This window comes from Saccostrea echinata, unplaced genomic scaffold, assembly GCF_033153115.1.
Source record: "Saccostrea echinata isolate AGI-Se365-2 ecotype Australia unplaced genomic scaffold, CSIRO_AGI_Sech_v1 ptg000004l, whole genome shotgun sequence".
In the NCBI taxonomy this organism is placed as follows: domain Eukaryota; kingdom Metazoa; phylum Mollusca; class Bivalvia; order Ostreida; family Ostreidae; genus Saccostrea; species Saccostrea echinata.
This window is the reverse complement of record NW_026889753.1, coordinates 8,681,778-8,702,962: the sequence shown is the minus strand read 5'-3', so window position 1 is coordinate 8,702,962 and position 21,185 is coordinate 8,681,778. Positions and strand designations below refer to the sequence as shown.

General features: G+C 33.6%; 2 protein-coding genes across 2 annotated transcripts in view; one reads left to right on the top strand and one right to left on the bottom strand.

Annotated features, from left to right (window-relative positions):
• The window catches only part of LOC133179124 (collagen alpha-5(VI) chain-like), a 284,568-nt gene that overhangs the window by 96,910 nt on the left and 166,473 nt on the right, over positions 1–21,185 (top strand). The window lies entirely within an intron of this gene.
• LOC133179212 (collagen alpha-5(VI) chain-like) overlaps positions 1–21,185 on the bottom strand; it is a 65,638-nt gene that overhangs the window by 24,271 nt on the left and 20,182 nt on the right. Inside the window, 5 exon segments of the mRNA XM_061314004.1 lie at positions 13,975–14,394; positions 15,653–15,817; positions 15,958–16,395; positions 20,233–20,394; positions 20,517–20,915. Coding sequence (XP_061169988.1) covers positions 13,975–14,394; positions 15,653–15,817; positions 15,958–16,395; positions 20,233–20,394; positions 20,517–20,915 — 1,584 coding nt within the window.

Here is a 21,185-nt window from a genome sequence, read left to right as displayed (position 1 = left end):
TTTAAAATAAATAATCAATAAATATCTTCAAAATCTTGAATCCCATTCCCTTTGGATCCACCATCAATTTCTGGATCTTGATCATCTATTAAACTTGCCTCGGGTAAGACAGAAACCTAATATAAATTACACCCCTCCCCTAATATTCACCTCATAAAATACTGATCAGAGTCAATCATGCAACTGTACAATAAACAAAGTGTTTTACAGTTTAATTTAAAATGCTCACAACCTAATGTACTATATTATCAACAAATTGTACATACATGTGTCAAAAATAAACCAAATATTTTTTGTCATGTTCCATTCAGGTATATACAGGCCTAAATAAAGTTATATAGGTCCCCATTCAACTTGCCAGGATTTATAGCATGCCAATAACTTACATCAGTTACATGTAAACAAAGTTGCTTGTCTGTAATGACAGCAGAATGGACAGGTCAACTGGTGATGTTAGTGGAGTAATTCACACATGCTAAATCAAATAGATTGATTTAAAACTTGCATGAATTAATCCTTGTTACAATAGACTTCTACGATAGGGATAGCCGACAGGTGATGTTTCTATTCTGTTCATAAAGCGCTCTTCTGACTTGGACCAAGTGTTGACTAAAACATGAACAACACAGAGAAATCTTAAATCGGAATCCAAAGTATTTTTTTCTGTTACTTTTTTTTTTCATTTAGAATAATGACAATTATTTAGTACGTTTTTTTACTTATAATATGATACTTGCGAAATCGTTCTCTGTGTGTGTGTGTGTTTTTTTTTTTGTTTTTTTTTTGTTTTTTTTTTTTTTGCCTGATCAGCTAAATAAAACGCAATGAAAGCTACATGCTGAAATGTTATATAAGTGGAAAACCTGGGCGGTCTTGCATGGCTATATAATTATCTGATTATTCAGTAGCTGCGTGGGCTATTACGATGATGTTTTGGGTGACTTTGCTTATTACACGGAATGAAGTCCCACGGAATAAAGAACTGAATTAACACGTTCATAACACAGTTTTATCGTAGCTCTGATTTTACTTCTTAGTTTTATTTGCAATTAATAAGTTTCGAGAAAACAATTATATCGTTTATAGTTAGATCGAAATTTTTCCGTCCCTCCTGTTCCCTCTTTTACCCTAAAATAAAAGTGATATGTTGTTAATTTGACATAAATGATACATCCAATTTTTTCTATACAAACATCATTTCCTATCAATTAATTACCTTGATTTATTCACGTTTACACGCACGTACCGCATACATGGCTATTTAGCCCAAAGAAGTTAACCACCACCCCCCTTTTTTTGATTATCTTTCTTAAATAGATTTTTGCTTTCAGAATCTTTTATTATACGGGGTTGAATCCTCGAGAGCTCCTAATTACATGTAGAACAATTAGCAATTAGCAAACATAACAATATAGAAGGGGTTCGGATATTTTCTAACCTTTTCATATTATCGTAGACTGTGACTATATATATAACAGAAAAACTGGACCCTTTATAGTTCTGGTCTATATTTGCTTATTTTTATTCTTTCAGCAAACCAAAGTACACAAACAAAAACTTAATCAGTGAATTCTTTTGTAATCATTGTTTTTACAACACATTTGTTCTAGACATCTATATCTTTCGAAGAAACCTGAAAACTATGCAAAATGACGTCCGAAAATTAATGTGAAAATAAAGAAAAAATAATTAATTCAGCATGGCAAACGCATTAGATCGCATAAAGCACCCCTTCCCCTATAGCATGTATAGTCCTATCCTATATGAACACATCCGCTACACATCGATGAACTTACAATGTGTATATATCTGCTATCGATGTTCACCTCTGTTTACACCCGATAATCAGCCATTGTCACAGTTCACGAAAGCGTGACTGTGATCCGCCACCCCTTCCCAATCGGATCATTAATTTTATTTGTAACTTTGAGACAAGGAAATCGGACTTCCAAAAGACTTTGGATTTAATCATTTAATTGTTTGTAAATGATAGAAATATCAAATTTCTAAACACATCAAACATTAAACAAAATTGTACATATTTTAAAAAAAATAATCTAGCTATGTTTAAAATTCTTATTCGAGAAACTTTGAATGAAAAATTAAACTATTAATTTAATCAGTATTTTATTATGTAAAGTCAGTTTACATAATTGGATTGGACATCAGATTGGACATCAGGCATGACCTATATAAGTCCTCTCCAAGAAGGTCAGGGTTACAAATGTTAAGAATTGACAATGATTTACAATCATGATGAAATAATTCATAACAAGTTACATTAATTTCTTTTGTTAACTAGAAAAATTAAACTATATGGCTAAACTGATTCATTAATACATAAAGCCATTGATTTTTTTTTTTTAATCTTTTTTTTGGGGGGGGGGGGATCTGCCTTTAATAAATGTTGTTCTAAGAGGAACTTACGAAGTTATATAAATTTGTTTCCAATCCATTTAATGTATTCAAAACAAATCTTTTGTGGTACGGGATATGCAAACTATATGACATGGTACAATGTACGTACATGTATACTGGCATTTCGGTAGATTAATTTGTATTTTATTCTTGAAACCGTTAAATACTATTTCATCCCATGCAAATGCACGGAAATCATGTAATAGGGGGTACAATTAATCAGTGATTTAAAATACTGCATGCTATCGATCTTTCAATTCACACCTTTGATTGAAAATCGATTGCAAAATTCACCCGCAGGGCTGAATTCACACCTTATAGAATTACCGGCTAATAGCGGCATATCGAAACCAAGACATATATTCAAGAATTCGGCTTCACACCAATCGATATCTGTCATTACATAATGTTGACAGGATTGTCCCTAAGACCCGGGAGCCGGGGAATTTCCCCGCCTTTAAAGACATAATGTCCCGCGCGGTTAATCTGGCATTCCCACTCAAATCCCTGTTACATGTAGAGGAGGAACCCGAGACCCCCATCAGTGTTCCCTGCTATTTTAATTCTTGGGGACAACCCTGATATTGGTAGTCCTGTATTCATGCAAGTGCATGGTAGCATTGCAAAAATAACGAAGGCTGTGTAATATAAGAGAGTACATGTGAACTCAAAATTAATGTTGTATATTTCAGACTTTGAAAATCACGGTCATACTACATAAAAATAACCAACGATTAAACTTACACATAATTTATAATTAGTAATGATTATCCAAGCTTATCAATGGTTGGATTAAATTTTCTGAGTTCGAAGCATCTATATATTTGTCATTGAAATGCTCTTTTTTCTGTAATGTTAACATTTGTTTTTAGAACCTTTACGAACTCCTTAATATCAGAGACATATTAACCCGATTTAAAAATTTCACGGCTAGCAGACATGCCAGAAGTGAAAAAGAAGACAAGCCCTGAAGGGGGCTTGGCAGGGTGGCCATTGTCCTTTTGTTCATGTCAAAACTTCTACTTCTTTAAAGGTAGTAAATATTCTTCGGATCCGTACTAATCATGCTAATGTTTCTTTTTAAAAGGGGCGCCTCCCAAAAATACTTACCCCCCCTAAAATCTAAATCCTATTGAGGGGGGGGGGGGCTGGACCTTTCTCTTACTTCTTGGTACCTTGTTTTTCAAATCCTGAAAATTTGCCAGTTTTTGGGCTTACACAGCAAGAAGTGTGTGTGTGTTGGGGGGGGGGGGGGGGGCTAACCAGCATCTGAATGAAAATTTACCAAACCGAAAGACTATAATAGTGGTGGTGGTGGGGGGGTTCAACATCTAATTATAGGTTTCTCTTAATCATTTCATTAACATGATTAAAGCTTTAGCCAGTAGAATTAAAATAATTGCATGATATTTGTGGTTTTCTTTAATCCAATGATCACTTGCATGTCTTCAAAGCGAGAGTTTTTTTTTTTTTTTTTTTTTTTTTTTTTTTTTTGTAAAATTATTTTTTCTTCATTATAAGATAATTGGCAGTGACGTAACGTTTTTAAAATAACATAGTTGTAGTATCGTATTGTTTTCACAGTAATTAAGATAATTGGCATGCAGTGACGTAACGTTTTTAAAATAACATATCTATAGTAGTATCGTATTGTTTTTACAGTAAATGGTAGGCCTCCTTTGAGCAGTTAGGACCAGGTGAACTACAAATGGTTCAGTTAATGATAATGATTACAAACTTGTATCAGTGTTTTCACTGTCAGTCTTGAGGTCATCGGGTCATTGTACAGCACAAAGGCCAAACGTCAAAAGTTAAAAAAAAAGAGTTAGGTGTCAGTCGCATACAGGCTGTTAAGCTAATATGTCCGCTAAGTAACAACGATAATTGTTAATTACACACATTTGTAAATAACATACACATAGCATAATTTTTATTCCTGTGTGATGGAATATTATTTTATTAATTTGTTAGGAATTGTTTTCAGATGTGACACGGTGTAATGCTTGTGGTGATCATGGTGATAAAAAGGTTGAAGTGGTAAAATTAACAAAAAATTGCATTGAGTAACAATATGGTGACTATGGTGTTGTATCAGGGACTTATATACTAGTATATAGGTCCCTGGTTGTATTATAGTAATACAACTAATTTCAATTGCATTTTAAACAAGCACTGCACCTTTGCCCCCGTTAAGTTATCAAAATTATCAGTCTCACTCAAATTTGCTCATATTTATATAAATATAGTAGTAGATACTACTTTATATCTGTATGCTTTTTCATCAAATTAAAACATATGAAAGTGTCTGTTTGAAAGAAAGAATGGGAAATTCAGTTCAAGATTGCCCTTTTCAGTGTTTCGGCCGTAATGAATTGGACCGTGTATACATCTTCAGACTACCGTCTATTGTTATCGATTGGAACTGTATACCGTGGTATATACATAGTACAAACACACAGGAGTACTGTATCTAGCGGTTGCAGGTGCCCGAACAGAGGCGGATCCAGTACATATTTCCTGTCATTCGAAATACGTTTACAAGGGGGTGAATCCGAAAAAAGATCTTATGATCATGCACTCCCAAAATGCCCATAATCAATTAATTGCAATTATATGATAATAAGCACAATGTATTGTCATATTCACCACTTATTCAGTAATTAGATACCTGACAGGCGTACAAAACTCTCATTCACTCGAATTAAAATATAGCCCTCCGTTTTCTCCGTTTTAATTTTTGTTATGGCACAACAATAAAAAAAAAACGTATTGGGCGGGCTAATTTTAATTAGACTGTGGCATAACAATTAAAATGTTAAATAATTAAAAAAAACAACGTAAGGGCTAATTTTAATTAGTCTAAGACTGAAATCTCATTTCACAAAAAAAGAAAATAATTGTGTGAGGAGGGGAGTTGACTTTTTAAAAAAAACTTATTCCAGCACGTTCAATATTACCTGAAAACAACGTCAAGAACGTAAAATTTATAATAATATGATGAAGTTTGCCTTCGCAGATCTAAAGGGGGGGGGGGGGGGTTAAGGAAATGTTGAAACCCCAGTCTAATTAAACTGTTGGAAACCCCCTCCTTATAGAAAACACAGACCCCTTGTGAAATAGTAAGGAAAGTTGTTTGCTTGACAAAATAATTTGTATCTGTGCCTGCGGATATTTCCTGGATCCGCGCATATATTTATGCCCGAAGGAAGCAATTTTAATTTGGAAAAGAGGGGGGAATCCAAACATTTTCAGGGCACTACCGACCAAAAATACCTTGTCGAGAAGCAAAATGAATATATATATATAATAAATAAAATAATATATGTAATATTATTGTCATATAATGAGGGGCATATCCATAAAGTAGCTTTGTTTTCTAGTATACAATAAATTCTATAGACCTGGTCAGTATTTTAGGAACTGTCATCAAATAGTATGAAGTCTACAGTAACATATATTCATAAATCGTTCATTCAAAATGTAATCTTACAATTGCATTAAATCAAACGCACCCGGGAATCGGACAATTAAAAGCACGTGCACCGACTACCAAGATCGGCGACTAAGCATGCAAAATTTAGACTGCTTAGTGTTTTCTCAGTGGATTAAATACGAAGCTGTAACTTGTGATTTATGTGATGTATGTGATTAAGAACTTTTTATTGGTTGGTATACTAGGGAACTAAGTCCTAACTTCGACGCCGTCATAGGCGACTGTTCAGTGATCAGCTGTTCCATTCCAAGATACATGTATATTTCGCGTGCGCATTCACCAGCTGTCCACGATGTAAGTATCAGTGAGTATATACACATAAACAAACTTTATCTGTTACATGTAGAACTGTACACGCGGTCCTCAGCCACAGATATACATACATGTACATGTAGTACATTGTCACGCACAACCTATTAAATGTAAATATTTATAAAATACAAAATATCTACATGTATACTATAAAATTAGTTTGTTCATGCACCAATTAAACATGCATGTTGCTTTAAACGAACGCAGGCGTGGGTTCCTCTACTTTTAAAGAAAGCCAAGGGCCCGTTAAAGAGAGAGAGAGAGGATGTACAAATCAGACATGATTTTAGACATATGGTCAATTGACTGCTCCTACTGACAGTACATGTAATGTAGGGGGCCTACCTATAAAAATATATTTCTAAAGGCAGTTATATAGTGCAGATTATTAAACTTGATTAAATGGTCGATAATTAATATCATGGTGAAATTATACCAATACATGGGGCAAGACAATGTGATTTATGTGACATTCACTGTCATTTTCATTGGTAAGAGGCTTAGGGTTGTTGACGAAATTTATTCTACTGAAATAAAAGCAAATTTCATACTTATCAGATGATTTCATAGATATAAAAATGATTTCAAAGAAAAGTCCATCTATAACATGTATAAGGAAAGATTTGTGTGTCCTTTAGTTAACACATAATGTCGCACATGGATTAAGCCTTATAATTCTGTATCAAAAGTTAAGTTATTAAAAAAAATATATTATTGACTGCTTAACCCAACAACTCTAATTAACCTGTTACTGAAATAATTGATGAGTAAGAAGAAAAATAAGTGAAAGTAAATTGAAATAAGGAGAAGAAACAGGGTCTAGATGGCTAATTTAGTTGATCTTTGATATCCCGAACACCAATATCTTGAATACCAGGGATATGTCAAAGCAAGTTGTCTGTCCCAACCATGTTCTTAATGTTTTTTACATTTAGTTATCTCAAATCTTTGGATACTTTTAGGTTTGATTTTAATTTGGTCCTATCAAGTTTGAGATAACATTTAGGTTTGACTGCAGGTATATCAAGTAACTCGACAGCTCACTCTGCTACATGCAAGACAATTTCCTTGATTGGATATTGCTATTATAATACCTGGGTATCTACATTAACTAAGAACTGCATGTTGATCTAATTTTTTACCAAGATTTAATTGACAATTTTTAGTACAAATTAAATCCTATACCATTTCAATTAGAATTTTAGATTAAAAAAGTTGACAAATGGAGAAATATTGACATCTTGTACAAGTTGCAACTTTCACCCCCCAATTTAGGCTCACTGAGAGTCTTAAATTTTGTAATGTATGTTATTAATATATGTTATTTTTGTAAACTGATGGGCTGTATTGCCCAAAGTTATATCCTGAATAAGCTTATATACATTCTACTGCAAAGTAAAGACTCTAAAAATAGATTGAAAGTTTATCCTAATTTTTAATATTCACATCTCATTTAATAAATTAAGTATTACAATACAAAAATTTAGATTTCTGATGAATTACACAGTGCTTGTCAGTGAATTTTCATCTTGATTTTGGGGTAATTTTAAAAGGATTTGTTTGGGACTGGGTCCTAGCTGGCTTCTAATGGACCTACATGCATCAGATATATACACATGTATACATAGCAATAGATGCATGCAATCTCTATAATACAATGAAATTAATGGTGTTTACTAGTTAGGTCAACTGTCATTAGGTGTGTTGGGTTTCATGTTTTTTTTTTTTTTTTTTTTTATGTACATGTACAAAGATTGCTGTTGAGGTTTGGTCAGTTAAAAAAATGTAATATACAAGGGATATTTTAAAATGATTAATACATACAAGTTTTGGAATTAAAGATATGATTGTCATCTTCATTATCTCAAACCCTCAAAAGTTTCAGAAATCAAGCAACAGCTATACTTTTTAAGAAGGCTGGGGGGTCGACAAATTGACCATCAGATATATAACTTAATTTTTTTAGATATGATATCTTAAGCTGTCAACTATCATTTGGCAAACAAAAATTTCATACATTTTAAAATTTGATCAGTTTTGTATATCTTTATATGGAGCTCTTCTTCTAAAGGAGATCAATATAGTCTGAAAATGGCCACAACCACCCAGCCCTCTTAACTGCATTCAGTCAATATGCTTTAATTTCTTTGAAGTAGTATACTTTATTATTTTGTGATATTTAGGGCCTTTCATGGAATGCGGGAAAACAATTAGAATCGCATTGTCCATCCATCAACACTTTGTTTTTACACGATAAGTCAAACAATTTTTAAATTTTGTACAGAAGTTAATTCTTTACAATGAAAGGAGAACCTATATCATACAATCAGATTATACTTGTGAACAGTCTGGGTAATTGGGAGTGATCCAGTTGTTGATAGCAGATTTAATTTTATTTAAATTTTTTTTAATAATACAAATTGTTTGAAAGTTAGCATTAATAAAATATTATCAGGTGGAGATGTAAATGGAAGGATTATTAGTAGGTTGTACATGTATGAACATCTCCACTGACAGAACCAGAAATTAATCTTTTTTTTTTTTTTTTTTTTTTTTTACAAATTGTTTTGTTGTTCCCCTTGATTTCTTCTGCTGCCATTTTCAACATACACTCATTTAGGTGCTGGTTCCAAGGAAACAACTGAATCAACGCTGTTGGCTTAGATGTGATTTTTAAGTTAACCTAATTTTTTTTATTCTGCTCTCAAATTTTATGCTATTGTCAGTGCATAACGAACAAGTGTAGATGCTGGAATTAATGAGAGTACATGATAATGAATTCTTTCATCTGCCTTTTTAAAATTTCTAATTTTATTTCCTTATAATATTTAAAATAAAAAATACATTACATGTGTTTACAATTTAATAACAGGTATTAGGGATAAAAATCTTAAGTTGTGGATCCAAAGGAAGAGGAACTTTTTCTAATCACATACAATGTATGTATTGATTTAATTTGAAGAAAAAATATTCAAATATAGATCCAGAGAATTTTGTGGTGGATCCAAGGGTCTAATCTTTTGAGAGGGGGATCCAAGGGGAGTGGGAAATATATTATGAATTAAAAAGTTTGAGATATTAAAAGTATTTTATATTTAAGAATAAATGATTTTTGATATATATGTTAAACCTATGAATAATTGAGAACATCAGGCATGTCTAATGTTCATGGCTCTTTATCGAAAGGGAGAGGAATGTAGCTTTATCTTATAATATGAAGTTTTGTTTTAAGCATAATGTCAAAGTTACATAACTTTAAGCTCAATATAAGTGAATTATATAGATCCAAAGAATTAAGTGATGGATCATAGGATCCAGGTTTTTGAATGAGGGATCCAAGGGGAGTGGGGAATAATTTATCAATTTAAAAAAAAAGAAAGAGATATTCATGAAAAAAAATTTGAAATATAGCTATGTAACTCTTCTGTATGGGAGATAAGAAAATTTATCCTTTATATGAATGAGTCATATATTATATATAGGTTTGAATTATATATAGATTCAAAGAATTTAGTGGTTACTAGATCCAAGGGTCTATTATTTTGAGTGGGGGATCCAAGGGGAATGGGACCTAATTTTTTAATTAATTTATAAACAGCATTTGCATATCCTTATATTTGAAAAAAAAGATATTACATGTGTTTACAATTTGATAACAAATAATAGGATCAATTAAATTTTAATTAAGTTGTGGATCCAAAGGAAGAAGAACTTTATCTAATCACATATGTATTGATTTAATTTGAAGAAAAAAATATTCAAACATAGATCCAGAGAATTTTGTGGTGGATCCAGGAGTCTAATCTTTTGAGAGGGGGATCCAAGGGGAGTGGGAATATTTTATGAATTAAAAAGTTTGAGATATTAAAAGTATATTTATTTTAAAGTAAATGATTTTAATATGTTAATCAGGTCTCAAGAATAAATGTTTTATGTTCAGGCTATTGATTGAAAGTGAGAGGAACATACTTTTATCTGATAATATAAATTATTTTTTGATTTCAACAAAATGATATCAAGCACACGTACATAACTTAATTAAGCTTAACATGAATGAGTTAAATAGCTCCATAGAATTAAGTGATGGATCCAAGGATCCAGTTTATTTGGGGATCCAAGGGGAAATTTGAAGGAAAAAAAGAAATATGAAATAAATATTGAAATATATATAGCAATGGTACTCTTCTGTATGGGAGATAAGAAAGTTTATTCTTTATATGAATAAGTCATATAGAAAATATATCTATGTAACATGAATCATACATAGATTCAAAGAATTTATTGGTGGATTCAACGGTCTCTTCTTATGAGTTGGGGATCCAAGGGAAGTGGGACATACCAAGATAATTTATGAATTAATTAATAAACAGAATTTGTTATCTCTAAGAACAAATGATTTTGCTACTAACAAGGTTTCAAAAATATTGAAAAAAAAATGAGGAGAAGACATGTCTGAAATTATTATTTCTTGGAAATAAGTTTGAAAATAAGACAAGACAATAATTAATGTCTCCATTCCAATTTTCATGAAATCAAAGATATATAATGAAGATTACATGGGTTTTTTTTACCCTAAGTAACAAAAACATGGGGGAAAAAAACCCACATGTAATTTTTAGTCGTATATGGGCTTAAAAACCCCACGAAAGATTATATGGGTTTTTTTCCCCCATGGGGAAAATTTTAAACCCCATGGAGTTTTTGTGGGGTTTTTCATGGGGTAATTTTAAGTACATGTTTCCCCATGGGATTTTTATCTTTGCCACTTAATATCTCAAAAACTAGCTAAAAATGTTGGATTTTTTATTTCATAAATCAATTTAAATATAAAAACCCCACCATTTAAAAAAAATCCTAAGATAATAGCTTTAAAGGAAAAGGGTGCGCAAGTTCGGAAAAATGTCCATTCCGAAGTTGTCCGTCCCACTGTTGTAATTTTAAAACAATGTGAATGTCTGATTCAACACTTTTCTTACAGGGGTCTGTTGGCTATATTTCAAATTTTGTGGAGAAAAGAAATTTCTTTCATATTACACATAGTATCTTGGAACAAAAATATCACTTTTCAAAAAAAAAAAATCAAATTTGAGGAACATTTTGACTTACTTATGTATTACCTTACCCTCGAGACTACAGGTAAATCAGATATTTCTTTATTGTATAATGAAAATACAATAAAGAAGCTTTCGAAAGGACAGTTCACAGGAGATAACAAAAATTGAGAGACATATCATTGAGATGGTAGCCATCTCAAAGGGTCCCGCTTTCAGCAACAAACAAGAAAATGTAAGGTAGCTGAAAAGGGTTTATTTTAAAGAGGAATATTTGTGTACCGGTGCTATTATGGGATGTGTTGTTTGAGTCTAAAGGGCTTCTTTGTCATCCTTGTTATAAAAAAAAAATGGCACGAAAATCACGAGAGCTCCATACCCTCTATCAAAAAACGGCACAAAAATCACAAATGTTGCATATCCTCTATGAAAATTGTTGCACATTCTCTATAAAAATATGGAAGGAAAATCACAGATGTTCCCTACCCCAAGTCAAATGGAAAAGTTTGAGGCTGACTGGACTTAAGGGAAAGAAATTATGCACCGAACAAAGATTTTAAACAGAGAGGCTATTTTTGATCTTGACTCTTGGCCTAGAAACTTCGTTCAAGGTCACTGCACATACATTGACCAGTGGCACTCTGTGAGTGGAGTATGAGCCACATTGTACCAAGGGGAAAGAAGATATGCTCCGGATAAGGATTTTTCATATAATTCTGCTATGACCTTAACCTTAGACCTAGAAACATGGCTCAAGGTCACTGCACACTTCTTACCAAGAGGCACTCTGTGAGTGAAGTATGAGCCAGATTTGGCCAAGGAGAGAGAAAATATGCTCCGGACAAGAATTTAAACAGAGAGGTTATTATTGACCTTGACCTAGAAACTTCGATTCGTTCAAGGTCACTGCACATTTATTGACCAGTGGCACTCTGTGAGTGAAATATGAGCCAGATTGGACCAAGAGGAGAGAAGATATGCTCTGGACAAGGATTTTTCATATAATTCTGCTATGACCTTAACCTTAGACCTAGAAATAGGTTCAAGGTCACTTCACACCCTTTACCGAAAGGCACTTTGTGGGTGAAGTATGAGCAAGATTGGGCCAAGGAGAGAGAAGATAGACTCCGGACAAGAGATCTCAGACGGACGGAAGGATGGACGGACGGACAGACTGATCACTAAAGGGCGCCCGCAGAGCGGGGCCCTTAAAATGAGTATCCCAGGAAAGTTGCGAATAAGACATTGTATTTTTATGGCATTGATGAATGTTTGATCAGTTTTTGCCTAATGTCAACAAGACGTATATCTTCAGTATATAAACCAGTGCATGCATCTTGAAAGACAAGTAGGGATATGAAAAACGCATTTACACCATGCATCCCCCCCCCCCCCATTCCCAAGATATGTACCTTATCGAAAACGTGTGGATAACTGTGAAAATAAGACTTTGAAAACGAAATTTCTAATATAAAAATAAACAGGACCAGGTTGAGAATCTGGACCTCTTTTACTCTAACTTTTTTTTAAAGCTATCAACTTGAAACGCTTTATTTTAAAACGACAAGTAAAGATAATTAAAAAGCACGAAAATTAAGAAGCATGAGAGATTTAATAGAATTGTGAATGAACTGAAAATGAGTGCCGAAAAGTTAGTCAAAATGACGTCGGTAACGTTATTGTTGCCAAGAGATAGGCGAAACCTAACCTTGTGTTTATATTTCATAAATTAAGTAATGTATGTTTGTCTGTTTGTTTAGCGTCCTTTTCGAGAAATTTTCACTCATATCGAGAAGCAACCACTTGCTGGTGGAGGGTTTCAAAATTTAGACGTATACTCAGCACTCAGGGCCATTGAACAATGTCGGATCTTTTTGTGCCAGCACGTGCACCTACTGCCACACGGGACCTCGGTTTATACGGTCTCATCGGAAGGACCGGTGTCCACGTCCCGCAGTGGGATTCAAACTCGCCATGCAAGGATCAACTCCTTATTCCGCGACTCTAGAGCAGACGCTCCAATCAGTGCGCCAAGCTGTAGACAAGTATAATGTGTAAAATCTCCACCTTAATAAAATTGTTAGGCAATAGTATCTAAATGAAATTTTTAGGCAAGAGTAAAAATGAATAAAGGTATAAGTACATAAGGTTTTGTTGATGACTTCCCATAATTAAAGATTTTAAAGCAGAAGTGCCATTACTTTGGATCAACTAGTATTGAAACTTTGGGGTAAGTATCTTTTTGTTTTTGGAGATAAATATTATAGTCATGAATGGTTTTTCCCTTCATTATTTTTACCCAACATATCAATAAAGCCATTTCGTGGCTTTTAATTTGTTACGCAACTGTATGATTTGTTTGATATGTTGACAATAAACTTTGTCCGACGCCGAAGGCATGATCTGATTCATTGAATATTTTAAGTGAAATTTGCATTTTGAAATATTTTAAGAGTAAAACACATGCATTTACAAATGTTTAGAGATTAGTTCTTGCAAATTCCCACGTAAAACTCTAATCAACTATTTGAGACCTAGAGATCATAGTTTGAACAAATCTTAATGAATTGTGAAATGTTTTCCTAAGTTGGACACAGTGATGCCCTGTGCTGCTGTTCTTGATAATTTATGTTTCCTCCTAAACGCTGCAGTATATCTTTTGTAAGACTTTGACTAAAGATAGCGATAGTTCTGACTCACCAACGGCAAAAACCTGGTCAGGCCAGTTAGCATTTATAACAGCTCCTTGTATAGCAGAACCAGCCCTTATTCCATCCATGGAGAAGACATAGTAATTGGCTGCGTCCGCGCGATCTCCGTTGGCCTCTGTGAAGTAGGTTGTTCTTGCATACAATAAAGCTTTATCAAGTAGGTTCTTAGGGATCGAACCCTCTGGTATCTTCATTATGGCATTACTAACGTCGTCACTGGTCGTGTGTGTTTGAAGATCAAATTGTCTGTATCCTTTGTAGTCGTATGTGATGACACCAATTCTGACAGTGTCCGATGAGACGCTAATTTGCCGTGCTATGTTAGCAAAGAAACTTTTCAGGTACATAAATTTAGCACCGGCAGAAGAACTAGATGCCTCCAGCATAAATAATATATCCAGCTTACAATCTGTAACACATAAGATTAATACACAATTTTTTAATTTGTTTTACTTTTATTAAAATAACACTGAAAAAAGATTAAGGTAATATAATGCACTGTAGTTAGTTAAGATATACGAGAGGGGATAAAAATTTCGACAACTCCCTCTATATTTACAAAACCACAATTCAGATACAATGAAAAAATGAAATTTGGCACGGGATGCTCACTCCTTTATGGCACCTGATCCCCACTCTGATGTTTTTGGAGGTCTGTGTTTGCTCTGCTCCCGATTTGCATTGTTTAAAGGATTTTGAGCTTGAGTACTGTTCGTTATCTTCATATTTCATTGCACATCTGATGCTTTCGCTCCCTACATTGGTAAAGGTCAAATGAGGCACTTATAGTCTGGACTGAGGTTATAAACATTGCAATTTCCTCAATTTCTTCATATCTGAATAAAGTATTTTTTTAATGGAGAAAAAGGTTAAGATAATCAACAGTATCGATCTTGTAAATCCTTTACATGTACCTACTATAAGTCGTGAAAAGGGCAAAAAACACGGATTTCTGGAGACACCAGAGATGAGATAAGTTGCCTAGGAGGATTTATATATACATATTGATGCACCAGTGCCTACATCTGAGAAAATTATCACAACTCCATCTACTTTGACTTTATTGCAGAAAATAGAATTGGTTCTCATATCCTTAATTTCAGCAGATCATTTTAATAAAAAGCACATATAAGAAACAAGTAATAATTCATGCATATGCATAGAAATAGGTAAATTGTATTTATCAGAAGTCGTGATATATTTTCAAACGTTTTTAATAAATATACCGATAATATATTTCAAAGTTACAAATTTGTAATCACTGATCAAAACAAGAGGGTTATTAACCTGCGCTCACGTGAGTCCATTTTGCCCAACTGTTCTTCATACCAAAATGTAAAAATCCAGGATGTAAAACTTATAGTTCTTGAAATGAGGAACTTTTTAATGTCATTACCCAATTTTTAAACCTTTCTAAATTATATTATCTTTAAAGAAGGCACGGTCCTTTACTTAAAAAAATTGAGTCTCGTTTCCCGAAGAAAGATTTTGGTTAAAATTGGTCTAGCGCTTCTTCTGAAGCAGTTCAAAATTTGTAAAGGTAAGACGGATGAACAGATAGATTATTAGACGGAAAGTGGACAACGGGTGATCAGAAAAGCTCACTTGATCTTCAAGCTTATATGAGCTAAAAAGGGATATATAAAGAACTATTTCATGAGACTTACTGGGCGTAGCAGGAGGTACAGGGTCCTCTGTGGGGCACTCAGTAATGTTGGAGACCAGACCTTTACTGTTACACTGAAGTTCTATAAAATTGCTGGCTGACATGTACCTTCCTTCAGTCACTGCACCCTCAAAATCAGAGTCGAAGCTCGATGTTACATTAGCACCTGAAATGATTTTTATATTATTTTGGAATTAAAGTTTGGCAAAATATAACATGAAAGGCCTTTCAACCATGGAATATAAATTTACATTTCAAGCACTTTGCAGACAATTCATAATACCAAAAGGAACTTTGAATAAATACCAAGAATGAAAAGTTCGACCATTGAATTGTACTGGATTGCTGCTCCATAATCCGACACTTGCATGTCATAGGAACCTCCATATGTAAGAACAACGTAGAAATTCTTAGCGTCCTTACGCTCTCCGTTTTCCTTGGTGAAGAAGTTCCAGAGGGTGTACAAGAGGGCTTTTTCCACCAGGCGGCGATCCCTACCGTACGCTGCATTTCCCTGAGTTATGCCATTAATAGCAGTTTTCACATCAGAAGCAGTAGAGTACTGATTTAGTGTAAAAGCGGTTGTTGCATCGTCACCGTAAGTTACGACCCCTATTCTTACTGCATTGTCACCAACAACAATTTTGGTGACAAGACTTACAAGGAAAGTTTTCATTTCCTGGAACTTGGATGCACTGATAGTGTCTGTGTCATCAATTATGAAGGCTAAGTCAATTTTACACTCTGAAAAATATTTATACCACAAGTAATTCTTTAAACTTCAGAGTTCAATATTGCCAAAAAAAATTTTTTCCAAGAGATTTTTAATCAAATTGATAGGTTTTTTGGCTAGACATTGTATGTAATACTCTTGTGACGAGCTTGGTTAGGCTGTGTTGTGCTTGTACTATAAACGTATAACACTTGGATTTGTATGCTAAATGTATTTAACGCTTTTGGCAGAAAGCAGATTCCACTAGAAAAAAAAGTACATCGCTAAATGTCTTGTTCATATAGATAATATGGGTTTTTTTCCGAAATGCGCTAATGAATTTTTTAATTTCAGAGAAATAATTGAATTTGTGTTAAATATCGTACACGCTGTTCAATATCTCAATTTTAATGTATGTTAGTTTCATAAAAAGTAACGCAAACTAAATATGCCGAAAATAAATCTTTCGCTACTTTTGCTTACTAGATTTGTTTTATGTGCAAAATGTTAATAAAATGTTGGTGGAAATTATATACTTTGGTGTTCTGTTGTAAAAAATAAAAGTTATAAGTAAGCAATCGGATGTTGTACAAACCAGCAGCACACAGCTGCAATAATGCTTCATGAATATTCATGTATTTGAGCGTTTATGCATACAGCACCTACAAAGTTAAAATACAATAAAGTAAAAAATAAAAATAATAATAATAATACATGTAGTAATAAATAATTTTAGGGGCCACAACATTTTTTCTAAATCGGAAAAATCATAGAATGGTTTGGCGTTTTTAAGATCAAATGTACCGAAAATTTTCGATAAATGTTGATGGTCCGTGCTAGTCTGTGCCTTAATTTCAGATCCAGGCACCTATTGCTGTGGATGAATTTAAAATGATTAAGACTAAATTTTGCAGATTGCTTTAAAATTTCATGTTGATGGAGACTCGTTTTTTTAGTGGCTGGCAACTCATAAACCAGAAGCCTCTGATGAGACTGTAGCTCTACTGGTTTATGATTAAAACAAAGGAAGAGAAAAATAATAGTACTTGGACTTGAAAAAATCAACATCAATAAATTGAATAATGATTCCTGGTTTAAGTACTATCTTTTTGTGGCAAGATTTATTGCAATCAGACTTAAACTGTGTGGGGAGTAGCCTTTTGCAATTTTACAAAAATTTCTATTTTTAGTTATCATGGAAACACCGTTCATCGAAATCAAGAACTGATATGCAGAATTATGATTCTTTGTGGAGTCTACTTGTGTGCCAGTAGTTATATTGAAATCAGACCAAAACTGTAGGAGGAGTAGCGTTTTATATTTCTCATAAATTTTTATTTTTAGTAACCAAGATAACACCATTCATCTAAATCAAAAACCGATATACAGATGTATGTATCTCAGTGTAGTCTACTTGTGTTCCAAAGTACATTGAAATCAGACCAAAACTGTAGGAGGAGTAGCGTTTTGAACATATTTTACAGAAATTCTATTTTTAGGAACCATGACAAACCGTTCATCAAAATCAAAAACTGATAAAAAGAATTATGAATCTTAGTGTAGTCTACTTGTGTTCCAAGTTATATTGAAGTAAGACCAAATCTATAGGAGGAGTAGCGTTTTGAAGATTGTTAACGGACAAACAGACGGACGGAGGACGGACATCTTATTATCGCATAAGTTCTTCTGGTGTCTGAGCAGTAAGCTAAAAATAGTCTGTTTATGTAAACTTTGTGGTATTGGGTGTTCACGAAATCCGTATATAAATGAATCTTAACTTAATATGATTCTATTTTATCGTGCAGATATGTTATCTTTATATTTCCTTTGTAAGTATTTTTAAAACTTCACATGTGACCTTAAAGGTGCTTAGACACAGATTTGAAGTTAATATGTACTCAAGTTTTCTGTATAATTTCATGACTTATTTGTTGCTATAGCATTTCATACGAAAATTTGATAAAAATCTTACTTTTATCTGGAAGTTATGGAAACTTCGAATTTCTGGACGCGTTCGATAGACACATCCTTGCACTTTCACAAATTTTAACTTTATCCTTATTACTTTAGAAAAGTAGCAATTTTGTTGTTTATTAATGAAAAATATTAAAACTATAATGCAGAAATTTCATAGTAGAAATGTAGAAAGCAAAATCCTCTCACCAGTATTGTCAGTCCGTGCTCAGTGGTGTGTGTGGAGAGTTTAACAATTGAACACACCCGGTGAAACGTAAATATTAACAACAACAGAGCTCGTGCCCTGTTCACGAAAACAGTTTACGTTTCACGGGTGTATTCAATTTGTTAAACTCTGTACACAACTACACAACACTGAGCACGGGCTGACAATACTTCAGTGAGTGGGTTTTGCTTTCTGGATTATAGATGTAATGTTATTCATTAATACACAACTAAATTGCTACTTTTCTGAAGTATAAAGTTAAAATTGTGAAAGTGCAAGGATGTGGCTATCAAACGCCTCCCGAAATTCGTAGTTTCAATAATTTCCAGATTAAATAAGTTTTTTTATTTTATTTTTTGTGAAATGCTATAGCAACATATAAGTTGTGATATCATACAGAAAATTTGAGAAAATATAAACTTCAAATCTGTGTCTATGCACCTTTAACCTTGAGTTACGACTTTTTGGTTCACCTAAGCTGAAAGCTCAAGAAAGATATTTTCTGATCACATTTTGTCTAGTCAATCCATCTAGCTGTCCGACCGTCTGTAAACTTCACATTTTCGACTTCTCCAGAACCATTAGGCCAATTTCGACCAAACATGCCACAAGCATCCTTGGGTGAAGGGGATTCAAATTTGTTCAAATGAAGAGCCACGCCCTCAATCAAGGGGAGATAACTCAGAAATAGTGAAAATTTGGTGGCATGTTATATTATTCTTCTTCTCAAGAACCAATGGGCCAAAAAAGTTGAAAGTTATAGGAAACCTTCTTTACCTAGTGTTAATTCAAGTTTGTACAAATGATGACCCCCAGGGTTAGGGTTGGGCAACAATGGGGGATCAAAGTTTTACATAGAAATATATAGGAAAAATTGTTCTCAAGAACGGAAAACCATATTTATTCATATTGATATGTAAGCATCCTTAGGTAGTGTAGATGCACGTTGTTCAAATGATGACTCCGGGGGTAATGCGGGGCCACAATGAGGAATAAAATTTTTACAAAGAAATATAGGGAAAAAACATTGATATGGAGGCATCCTCAGGTAGTTTAAAATTCAAGTCCCCCATGTAAACTTTTCAATACGATTTGTGCTTTTTCCTAGCCAATGCTCAGGTGAGCGATGTAGCCCATGTGCCTCTTGTTTCAATTTAAACTTTAGTAATTCGTGTAGATTTTGAATGAGTGGAGATGGAGCTTCCATGTTTCTTGTGTGCAATACTTGTGAATTTTTAAATGGACTGTTGTTTTTTTACCTTTGAAGTCTGACATACTTTTCAGATAATTTAACCTTGGCCGAAACTTTTGTACCAGAAAAGAAGCTTTCAAATTTTACACGTGCATAACTTTTTCTCTTCATGGCCTTGAAGTTTGACTCAATTTTCAAAATAAAATAATTTGGCTGTAAAGTTTGCATCAGATCATGTTGCTTAAAAATATATTTTTTTACCATGAGGGACATTGGACAGACGAGAGAGTTACAATATGTCAATCGGTTCATTGCACCCCGACCGATAAGACTCCGAAAGCGGGGACCATAATTATCTGAATTTTTCTTTTAACTTCTAGAGAAATAATTTTAAAGTATTTTAGACTGAAATTTATATGTAATTAAGCGACGAATGAATTGATGTCAATTTCAGTTTTTGATTCATCCGAATAAACCAACATAAATCAAAAGTACCTTGGGTTATTTCAATTACTGCTTCACATGAAGTGATCTTCTCTATAAATTGTTGTCTGATGTTGAGCAGGTTATCATATGAATCGGTATTGGTGTATCTTGTGTAGTCACCGCAAGAATCGACAGATTCTTGGTATTCGGATTGAAATGATGAGCCGATATCTGCAAAAATGATTATTTAAAAAATTACTTGATATTCTTATAATCTCATTTATTGTCTACAAAAAAATTAAGGAAACAAAATACAATGTATGATCTATGCTTCGTAATTAAGAGAAACTTACGAGCTGCGAAGATAAAATTGTTCCCACTGCCTCTGATTGCGCGCGAAACGGCAGCCGTTTCGCTGTAAAATGGCCCCACAACAAAAACGTAATGGTTGTTGGCATCTTCGCGATCATCAGTGGCCGTGAACACGCTGTCCCGGGCTTTTATTAATCCTTCGTATACAAAGTGATCCGATCTAGTTCTGTCAGGCACATTTTCAATTGCTCCTCTGACGGTCTCAGATGTTGTGTAAGACGTAAGCCCAAACTCTTTTGATGCCCCGGAATCATATGTTACAAATCCCACTCTTACTCCATCAGAAGAAATTGGAATATCCTCCATTAATCCTGCCAAGAACGTTTTTGAAAAACGCATATTGTAGCTTTCAACTATAAACGCAATGTCCAGCTTGCAGTCTGAAAATGGAATCAAAATGGAAATGGTGTATGAAGAACTGGAAGCCACTTCCAATTTTGTAAGTTAAAAAAACTCAACAAACGGATCTTTATATACAGTATCACTTTAAGGTAACTTTATATGCGTAATGAACAGAAATTTGAACACTATCGGAGCTATATAATTTTTTATTTATTTTGTTATTGATAACGAAAACTATATATGCGAACTCCTTTATTTACGTTCAACTGTTCAAGGGTGTGAGAAACTGCTGTTGAATTTCTGATTAT